The sequence below is a fragment of the Psittacula echo genome (genome assembly GCF_963264785.1).
Source record: "Psittacula echo genome assembly, chromosome: 25".
NCBI classification, from domain to species: Eukaryota; Metazoa; Chordata; class Aves; order Psittaciformes; family Psittacidae; genus Psittacula; species Psittacula echo.
This window is the reverse complement of record NC_137760.1, coordinates 5855464-5865618: the sequence shown is the minus strand read 5'-3', so window position 1 is coordinate 5865618 and position 10155 is coordinate 5855464. Positions and strand designations below refer to the sequence as shown.

The 10155-nt window shown below is 66.3% G+C and overlaps 2 protein-coding genes across 7 annotated transcripts; one reads left to right on the top strand and one right to left on the bottom strand.

The window, feature by feature from the left end:
- The first annotated feature begins 64 nt into the window (after positions 1-64).
- On the top strand, positions 65-6202 carry FHIP2B (FHF complex subunit HOOK interacting protein 2B). 6 transcript variants are annotated; one of them, XM_080634380.1, is made up of 17 exons: positions 65-179; positions 285-363; positions 1144-1313; positions 2140-2244; positions 2375-2497; positions 2648-2812; positions 2893-3089; positions 3167-3269; positions 3349-3425; positions 3593-3782; positions 3860-4029; positions 4111-4233; positions 4309-4399; positions 4478-4621; positions 5246-5386; positions 5464-5564; positions 5660-5900. In XM_080634380.1, exons 1-17 carry the CDS (start codon positions 135-137, stop codon positions 5763-5765), a joined length of 2130 nt encoding a protein of 709 aa, XP_080490506.1. In that variant the 5' UTR covers positions 65-134; the 3' UTR covers positions 5766-5900. The 6 variants fall into 6 exon arrangements, with proteins under 6 accessions (XP_080490506.1, XP_080490504.1, XP_080490505.1 ...); XM_080634378.1 differs by having other exon boundaries at positions 2896-3089; positions 4309-4621; XM_080634379.1 differs by having other exon boundaries at positions 4309-4621; positions 5267-5386.
- A 220-nt stretch (positions 6203-6422) lies between these two features.
- NUDT18 (nudix hydrolase 18) lies at positions 6423-7900 on the bottom strand (the record flags this gene model as incomplete). Its single annotated transcript, XM_080634392.1, has 3 exons — positions 6423-7034; positions 7458-7671; positions 7745-7900. The coding sequence occupies 3 exons, from the start codon at positions 7898-7900 to the stop codon at positions 6445-6447; spliced, it is 960 nt and encodes a 319-aa protein (XP_080490518.1). The 3' UTR covers positions 6423-6444.
- Positions 7901-10155: the final 2255 nt, after the last annotated feature.

The following is a 10155-nucleotide window of genomic DNA, read 5'->3' as shown; positions in this document are numbered from 1 at the left end:
GGTCCCGTCCCGGCCGCTCTCCCCTCCCCTGCCCGGAGCCACCGCGGCGGGGCGCTGTGGAGGGCGGTGGGGCAGGGCTCGGTTCCGGTGCCGGTTCCGGTGCCCGTTCCAGTGCCGGTACCGGGGGCACAGCCATGCTGAGCCGGCTGGGAGCGCTGCTGCAGCAGGCGGTGGAGACGGTGAGCGGGAACGGGAGCAGGAACGGGAGCGGCAACGGGAACGGGAATGGGAATGGGAATGGGGGGGTTCTGAGCGTCCCTGACCCCGGCTCCGGTTGTGCGCAGCGGGAGCCCAGCGTGGATCTGCTGGAAGCCTTCACCGAGCACTGGAAGGGCATCACCGGCTACTACCTGGAGGCGACGGGTGAGTGGGGTGGGAGGAGATGTGCCCTGGGATGGGGTCTGTGTGGCATGGGAATAAAGTCCTGTGGCGTGGGAACGGGGTCCTTGTGCCCTGGAAGGGGGTCCCCATGCCCTAAGAGAGGGTTCCATAGCCTGGGAATAAGGTCCCTGTGCCCAGGAGGGGGTCCTGGTGCCCTGGAATGGGACCCCTTGGAATGGGACGCATGCCCTGGTTGGCACCCTGTGCAGTGGCAGGGCACCGTGCTGATCCTGATACAGGGCAGCTGACCTGACGTGGGGGGCTTTGGCATGGGACACCCTTTCCCAGAGCCCAGGAGGACTTATCCAGCCGGGTGTTTGGCCTTGTGCGGCCCTGACCCCCCCCCTGCACACCACTGGGGTCAGCATGAGGGGTACTGAGCTCCTGGGGACACATCCCTTTGGGAACACGCTGCTTTGGGGGGCACCAAAAGCAGGACCTGGGGACTCCAGCCCTTTCCCCAGCAGGGTCTCGGTCCTCCCGGCTCGGCTCCCACATCCCCCCCTCCTCCCGGTGGGGCTCTGGGGCTGGCAATGGGCAGCTCCCACCGGGACCGGCCGCTCCGGTAGGCCAGGAGCGGAAGGGGAAGCTAGGAGCCCATCCGCACATTGCCATCTAGCGTCGCTCCCGCCATGGAGCGGAATTCTGGGCCGGCACGGGCTGGGAATACTCCCCCGGGCTGGGATCTGGGCCCCCCCCCCCCGTGCATGGCTCCCGTTGCCTCGGGACACACACCACAGCCCCCAGTTCGTGCGCCTGCAGACGAGAGCATCCCGGCCAGGCAGACGGACATCCCCTGGCGCCTCAGGCAGATGCTGGACATCCTGGTCTATGAGGAGAAGCAGTTCCCAGCGGGAGAGGCCGGGCCGTGCCTCGAGTACCTGCTGCAGCACAAGGTGCTGGAGACCCTCAGCACGCTGGGCAAGGCGGAGGTGGGTGCACCAGCACCGGGAAAGCCATTTCTGGGGGGCTGAGCCCCCTACACAGCAGCACCCGCTGCCCTTCCCAGCTGCTTTGCATGGTGCTGCTCTGGCCCTTTGGTTTTGAAGCTCTTCCAGCTGAGCAAGGGGAGTTTGTGGAGTGTGACCTTGGGATGCTTGGCTTTCCTAGGGGGAAAGATCCCCACTGGAATGCTTTCTGCTGCTCCTCCACGTGGCTCTTGCTCCCCATCCCATTCCTGCCTGCACAAGAAGGCTGTTTTTCACACCAGCAGCCTGCTTGCTTCTAGACACCTCTCCAAGTAAACACTGCCCAAAACATCACAGGATTACAGAACAGTTTGGGTTGGAAGGGACCCTCGAAGGTCGTTTGGTCCAAACACAACAACTCTGATCTTCTTCTGTTGCTAGTAATAAGTAGGCTCCATATAAACAGCTTTTTATTCATACAATAGCAGTTGCTGGTGCAGCCTGAGCTTCAGGAACGTGCTGCTCCTTCCGTGGCTGGGAGGGTTTGGGTTTTTGGGGTGCTGGGCTTTAACATTGTGGGAAAAGGGAAATTATCCCCTTGGGATAGCTCAGTGTAGAGTTCAGTTCCCAGTTGCTAAAGGGAGTCAGGGGCAGGGCATGGGGGGGGAAGGGTCCTTTTACATCATTTTGGGGGGGCAAAAGCAGGGTCTGTGCTGGGGGTGTTGGTGCAAGCCCCCCATGCTGGCTGCTGGGTGACCCTGAGGGCGAATGGGGGTGATGACAGGGGAATTGGGGTATGCAGACAGGTCATGGGGCCCTGGCTGATGCTTGTCCCCATCTCCCCCCCAAGTACCCGCCGGGGATGAGGCAGCAGGTCCTCCTCTTCTTCAGCCGGGTGCTGGGCCAGGTGCAGCACCCGCTCCTGCACTACCTCAACGTGCACAGGCCGGTGAAGGTGAGCCCCGGACACAGCAGCGGTGCCACTGGCAGTGGTGGTGCTGGGGCTGCCCAGATCCCTGCCCGATGCGGCTCATGGTAACGGGGCAGGGTGGGAGAGCACCCAGCACCTGCTCTGTGCCCTGCAGAAGCTGCTGCAGCTCAGCGGTGACCGCCTGGGCTCCGGCTTGGAGAAGGAGGAGGTGCAGTTTGCGGCCGTCCTCTGCATGAAGATCAAGCAGGACCCCACGCTGCTGACGTACATCCTGGAGGTGAGCAGCCCCTGGGCGTGTGGGGCCATGTATGGGGTCATCGATGGGGTTTATGGAGCTTTTCCACATGCTTTGCAGCTCCATCCCCAGTGCACAGCTCCTCAGGGTGAGGGGGATGAAGGCAGTGGCTGTGATGCTCTTCCTCTCCAGGGCAAGAGCATCCCGAATGGAACGAGAGCCCAGGAGCTGCCTGCCATGGCAGAGGGTACAGAGCATCCCTCCAGCACTGCCACGGGCTCCCCCCGTGCCGGACCCTCCCCACCACGGAGGGACCGCAACCTCATCACATCCCTGGTGGGGCTGTGCAAGAGCAAGGTACAGAGAAAGGGCTGCAAGGAGGGGCCGTGGTGCCCGCGGCCGCATGACGCTGCCTCTCCTCCTCCTCCTCCTCACAGAAGAGCCGGGTGGCAATGAAGGCTCGGGAGAACCTGCTGCTGCTGGCGGGGCTGGCGCAGGAGGCGGCTGCTGCCTGCCTGGTGCGGAGCAGCGCCCTGTGCCTGCTGCTGACCCAGCACCTCTGTGACCTGCACAGCGCCGTGCCCGCGGGCACCGACCCCGCCGATGTCCTTGCCATGGAGAGGATGAGCTGGAGGTGAGGCGGGCGCTGGGGGGGGGTGTCCCCTGGCACCCTCAGCGCTGCTGCAGCCCCGCATGCGGTGCCCCGTGCAGGTCGCAGGGTGCTGGGGATGGCGCTTTCCCAGGGCAGGAGAGCCTGGCTGCCTTCCTCTGCTGGCTGGATTACCTCGATGAGCTGGTACTGAGCGCACACCCGGTAAGGAGCACCCGGCTGCTTGCTCAGAGCAGGGGCAGCGCCGTGCCCGTGCCAGGCTCAGCCCCTGCCCTCGCTGTAGGTTGTGGCAGAGGCCGTCGCTGAGGCTGTGGAGGAGACGTTCTTCCAGGGCATCCTGCGGCCGCAGCTCCTGCAGATGTGAGTGTCCGGATGCAGGGGCTGGAGCTGGGTGAGCTCCGGGGTCCCATCCAGCACAAAGCAGGCTGTGGTTCTGTGACCCCTGTGGGGCTGGCACTGCGGGGTCCCCGCAGGGAGGTGCTGCGGTGCCGCCCCAGGGCACCCTACGCATCCCTCCCATCCTGCAGGTCCGAGCTCGCAGTGCTCGGCGCCACGGCCATGCTGGTGGGCACAGTGCGGCAGGTCCGAGCTCCCGCCCTGCTCCGGCGCCTTGTGCTCTTCCTGCTGGGGCCAGACCAGCACCCGGAGACCCCGGGGGATGCCCCCCACCCTCTGCGGACCCACCTCATCGACCGCTGCAACCACCTCTGCGACGAGGTGAGCCCCATCCTGCTGGGGCACGGGCACGGGCCATGCTGTGGGGCTGTGCCAACCCCCTGCTCCTCGTGCCCCAGATCAGCCTGGCCAGCCTGCAGCTCTTCGAGCAGCTCCTGCAGAAGCCCCACGAGCACATCACCCACAACCTGGTGCTGCGGAACCTGGAGGCCAGGGGGTACCTGCAGCAAACCCCCCCTGTGCCTGAGGAGCGCGGCCCCCCCGAGCTGGAGCACGAGGAGGATGGGCTGTGAGTGAAGGGGAGCGGGGCAGGGTAAGGTGCGAGCCCCCCTCTGCCCACCCTGCTGACACCCCTGTGCCGGCCCCGCAGGGACCTGGAGGAGGATCCTTACTTCACAGATGGATTCCCAGGCTCCAACTTTGGGATGGTGAAAAAGCTTCCGTCAGGACCAGCCCCATCAGGGAAGGGGCAAGTGAGCGAGGTGGTGAGCAGGTAGGGATTCCTAGGGGTTGTCCCAGCATGGGGGGGGCTGCATCCCTCTCCCCATCCCTGTCCCATCATTTCCAGCTTCCTCTGCCTGGTTCCCGAGGAGGCAAAGACCTCCTCGTGCATGGAGGAAGGCAGCTACGACACCTACGTGCACGATGCGCTGGCAATGGTGAGTGTCTGGGGGGCCCCAAGCCTGGAAGTGCTGATCCCCCCTCTGGATCCCACCCAGCATCACCCCTCCGACCAGGTCCAAGCGTGCCGGGACAGCGCAGCCCCATGGGGGTGGCCCAAGGCCCCCCGTCCCCTCGACTCCTGCCACCCCGAAGTGGTGTTTTATGAAGGTCACTTCCTCAAGGTGCTGTTTGACCGGATGGCGCGGATCCTGGACCAGGTAGAGGGTGCCAGCAGGATGCTGGGAGTGGATCTGGGTCCCCCCCATGCTGTGCATGTGCTAGGGGGTTCTCCAAAGGGCTCTCCAGGCTGATGCAGCCTTTGTCTTGGCTGGGGTTGGGGGCTGAATAGAAGATGCTTTGGCAGTTGCCATGGAAACCACGTTGGATGGAGCAACCCTCCTTCCCAACATCTAGGACCCCCTTAGTGGGAGTAAAGTCACCAAGAGCATCAGTGGTGTCCACAACCACCGTGGTCTTCATCAGGGACTGTAGCAATAGGACCAGGGGTGATGGGTTCAAACTGAAACAGGGCAAGTTCAGGCTGGAGATAAGGCAGGTCTTCCCTGTGAGGGTGCTGAGGCGCTGGCACAGGGTGCCCAGAGAAGCTGTGGCTGCCCCATCCCTGGCAGTGCTCAAGGCCAGGTTGGACACAGGGGCTTGGAGCAAGCTGCTCCAGTGGAAGGGGTCCCTGCCTGTGGCAGGGGTTGGAGCTGGAGGAGCTTTAAGGTCCCTTCAATCCAAACCATTCCAGGATTCCATGGTCCCGTTCATGGGAATGGGCTCAGGTCCCTGGGGGGGGGTTGGTGACAACCAGCCCCTGCTGAGCACCCCCGCATCCCCAGCCCTACAGCCTGAACCTGCAGGTGACCTCGGTGCTGTCCCGCTTGGCCGCCTTCCCCCATCCCCACCTGCACGAGTACCTGCTGGACCCCTACCTCAGCCTGGCCCCCGGATGCCGCTCGCTCTTCTCCGTCCTCGTCCGGGTAATGCCTCTGGGGGACGGCGACACAGGGACCCCCCCTGAGACGGGACCTGAGTCTTCTCCCCCCCTCCCATGCAGGTGATCGGGGACCTGATGCAGCGCCTGCAGCGGGTGCCCCAGTTCAGGGCTAAGCTGCTGCTGGTGCGGCGGCAGCTCCTGGGGCTGGTGCCGGGAGAGCAGTGAGTGCTGGGGGCACCACGGGGGGAAATGCCCCTTGGGGATGTTTTGGGGGTGTTTTACCCCACATCCCCCCCCATTGCTCGTCCCCCCACAGGATGGACCACACGATGCTCTTCAAGGGGGTGGTGGTGCTGGAGGAGTTCTGCAAGGAGCTGGCTGCCATCGCCCTGGTCAAGGGGCCACCAGAGGGGCCCCCCTGAGCTGCAGCTCCCTGGACCCCCGTCAAGCACCCCCTTTCTGGCCAGGCTGTGCTGGCCCTGCCTGGCACTGCGGGAAGGGCCCTGGGGAGGAGGAAGAGGAGGCTCCGAGTCCTTGGCCAACGCGGAGGTGCTGATCCCCAGCACCGGGCGCACCCCTCGGGGTGCAGGGTGCCCCCGCGCTGCGCTGCCTCCTGGGTGATGGGTTCCTGCTCCCCCAGCCTCAAGCAGGACGTTCTGGGGGCAGGGATGGGCTGTGCGGGCTCGGTGCTGTGCTCTCTGCGCGGGGCGATGCCTCGACTGCAATAACTCAATCATGTCCCCATGGGGACATGGGGTGTGTGGTGCTGTGTTTGTGGCTCCTGCCTGGCAGGGTTGGTGCACCCCAGCCCCTGCTCAGGGTCCCCGGGGTGATGGGACTCTGCTGTAATAAAGCTGTGAGCATCACACGCTGCGTCCCTCGATCAATACAGCGCCGTCCCCCTTGCCAAGCACCCCCAAAACCCAGCTCCACGCTCGCCATCCCCATCCAGCTCCAGTCAAGTGTGCAAGCAGCAGCAGCAGCCGGGTTTATTTCTGCTGTGGCTGGCACTCCGCACCCCAAGCGCAGGACACAGCACCACGTCCTGCCCCAAACCATCCCCCTGGGGCTCTCTGCAATCAGGACCTGCATTGCCAGGGCTCAGCTGCGCACGGGCACCGCGGCGCGGAGCCGCTGCAGGATGCGACCCCTCAAGCCCTGCTCTTCCACGTGCCACCAGCGGAACGCGGGGCTGCGCGGCTCGGGGGGCTGAGCGCCCGGGCTGCCCGGCGCGATGCTCAGCCCCACGTTGAAGCAGACGCCATCGGCTCCCCCGGCGCCCCCAGCGCGGTGCTGCAGCCCCAGCAGCCCCATCGGGCCCGGGGGGGGCGCGGGGCTCAGGCAGCCCCGCAGCAGCCGCAGCACGGGCAGGCGCAGGCCCCCGCGCAGCTCGGCCGGGGACGCGCCGCAGGCAACGACGGGCAAGCGCGGGGGCCCGGCTGTGCCCAGCAGCACCCAGAGGTCCCCGGCGGCGCCGGTGCAGGCGATGAGGAGGCGCAGGCAGAGCCGGGCGCAGGGCAGCTCCTGCGGCAGCGTCGGCGGGTGCGGGGGGCAGCGGCGGTAGCGCGCGGCGAGGTCCAGCAGGGGCAGGATGTCGGGGGCGCGCAGCGGCAGCGCGCGGGGGTCCCCTGCGCACCACGCGGCCTGCAGCGACTCAGCATCGGCCTCCGCCAGGGTCTTCAGGGTCCCGCCTGCAGGCAGAGACAGCGGTGTCCTGGGGTGGTGATGGGGGGGGCAGCGGGACCCCAGCACCGGGCTGCGGGGTCTCAGAACCCGGGTACAGGGTGGTGGTGGGGAGCCAGGCGTCATCATGGGGATGATGGGGGACACTGGACCCCAGCACGGAGCTCTCCAGGGTATGCCTGTCCTGCTGGCGAGGGACAGCAATGCCCTGGCACAACACTGGTAGGAGACACTGGTGCCAATCACAGGGGTGGCAGGGGCTGATGATGATGCCCTAGCACGAAGGTGCCAGAGGACACCGCTGACCTGGCACAGGGCCGTCTGGGGATGTCGGTGTCCATCACAGGGCTGGCTGGGGGACCCCACTACCCCAGCACAGGGCTGGCAGAAGAGCCACGTCCTTCCCCTGTACCCAAGGCACCGTCACGCACCGGTGGGGCACGCGAGGAAAGCGAAGCGGATCCAGGCCGGGCCCCGCTCCTCCAGTGCCAGCAGGGTGAGGGGTTCACATTCCAGCCCCGTCTCCTCCTTCACCTCCCTCCTCATGGCAGCCACGATGCTCTCGCCGGGCTCCATCCTGCCCGCAGGCAGGTACCACTTCCCGCGGCACTCAGGCTTGGCCTCCTGCACCAGCAGGACCCGGTCCTGCAGGGATGGAGAGGGGTCAGTGGGCTCCAGCACCCATGGATGGGGGTCCCGCGGGGCGGGGGGGCCTCACCTCTTCATCGAAGAGCACAGCCAGCACGACGTAGCAGACATTCTTCCCCAGGCGGATGGGGCCAGTGGGCTGGGGGGGACCCTCGAAGCTGCCCCCCACCTCCCACCCGTCGCCGTCCAGCACCGCATCCAGCTCCGCCACCGGAGCCTCTCCCATGGGCACGGGGTCCCGCTGGCCAGCTGGGGAGCACAGGACCCCCCTTAGGGGGTAGCAGGGTGCTGGGGTGGGGAGGGCACCCCCCAGACGTGCAAGCGAGGGGGTGGGGAGCCCCGGCGCTGGAGGGGATGGTGAGGAAGGGGTTCTGGTGACTGCGGGGGGCACGGGGATGTGTAAAGCAGGAAGGGGTCCCCTGGTTGGGGGGTGCTGCTGGGGAAGGGCTTGCTGGACTGGGGGATGTGGAGGGGGGTGTAAGAGGGGAAGGACCTGCTGGGCTGGGGGGCCACGGAGCAGGGGAAGGGCTCAGTGGCTTTGGCGATGTGGGGATGGGAGCAGTAGGGAAAAGGCCGGCTGGACTGGGGGACGCCCAGCGGGGCGCAGCATGGGCTGTACGGGGGGAAATAGTACGGGAAGGGGTCGCTGTGCCTGGGGAGAAGGCGGGGGGGGCTGCGGTACGGGAAAGGTTTGCTGGACTGCGGGAGGCATGGGGGGGCGCGGGACGGGAAGGGCTGGCTGGGCTGGAGCGGGCTGTACGGGAAGAGCTGGCTGGAGCGGGGGATGGCGGGAGCGCTGCGGTACGGGACGGGCTGGCTGGACTGCGGCGTGGCCGGGAACCTGAAGTACGTGAAGGGCTGGCTGGACTGCAGGAAGCACGGGGGCAGCGGGCGGCTGGACTGCGGGAGACTGAGGGGCAGCGGGCGGCTGGACTGCGGGAGGCTGAGGGGCAGCGGGAGGCTGGGGGGAACGGGGCGGCTGGACTGCGGGATGCCCGGCGGGGAGCTGGGGGGACTGGGCCAGGGCTGCGGGGGCCAGGGCGTGCTGGACTGCAGGGGGCTGCAGGGGAAGGATGGGGTGCGCAGGGGGGGCTGCGAGGTGCAGGGGGGCGAGGTGGGCTGCAGGGTGATGGGGGGTGATGGGAGATGGGCTCAAAAGGGGGACGTGCCAGGGACAGGGCTTGCAGGGTGCGGCAAGGGAAGGGCTTGGGGTGCGCGGTGCAATGGGGCAAAGTTTGGGGGGTTCAGGGTGCAATGGGGCAGCATTTGGGGTGCTGCAGGGTGCAACAGAGGCAGGATTTGGAGTGCAGGACGCAGAAGGGAAGGGTTTGAGGGTTTAAAGTGCGATGGGGCAGGTTTGGGGGTGCAATGGGGGGGGAAAGGTGTAATGGGGGGGGAAAGGTGCCCCGCGAGCGCCGCAGCCCCCCCACTCCCGGTTTCCCCCTGTTCCCGCGCATGCACTGGGACACTCACCGCGTCACCGGCCCCGCCCAGACAGCTCGCCGCTCATTGGTTACGCCGCAGCGCCCGCTCGCTTCCGATTGGTTGGTTGTGGCGCCACTTCTCGCGCGGCCGCGGGAAAGGGTTTGGTCTTAAAGGGGCCGGGAAGGGGCGCGGGAAAGGGCGTGGCTAAGGTGGGGCCCGTGGCGCAGTTCACGTCGCGTTGTGCCCATCCCACAGCGATGGCTGCGGTTATCGGCATCGCACTGTGCTCATCGCATTGTGCCCATCGCGCAGTGCCCATCACGCAGTGCCCATCACACTGTGCTATCGCATTGTGCCCATCACACAGTGCCCATCGCACTGTGCTATCGCATTGTGCCCATCACACAGTGCCCATCGCACTGTGCTATCGCATTGTGCCCATCACACAGTGCCCATCGCACTGTGCTATCGCATTGTGCCCATCACGCAGTGCCCATCACACTGTGCTATCGCATTGTGCCCATCGCGCAGTGCCCATCACGCAGTGCCCATCACACTGTGCTATCGCATTGTGCCCATCACACAGTGCCCATCACACAGTGCCCATCACACTGTGCTCATCGCATTGTGCCCATCGCACTGTGCCCATGGCATGGTGCCTATCACACAGCGGTGACTCTGTGGTTATCAGGACCGCCCAATGCCCATTGCATTGTGCCCATGGCACGGTGATGATTGCACTGTGATAACTGTTTTCACCAGTGCGCGGCCCCGGCCCATCTCCCGCTGTGCTCCCGGAGCTGGGGGCACCGTGCTCCATGGGCACGCTGCTCCTGCCCTCCGGAGGGCCCTTTGGTCCGGTTTCCCTCCCGCAGCAGGGCAGCACGGAGCTGCCCCGGGGTCTGAACCTCTGTGCTGTGAGACCCAGTTCTGTGTGAGGCTGCCAGTGCAGAGCCTGCACCAAATTCATCTCACCGGTGTCCCCAGCTCTGTCCCCCAGGCCCCGGGCCACCAGAGATGGGGAGGGAGGGACCGATGCAGCGCTGGAGACCCCGA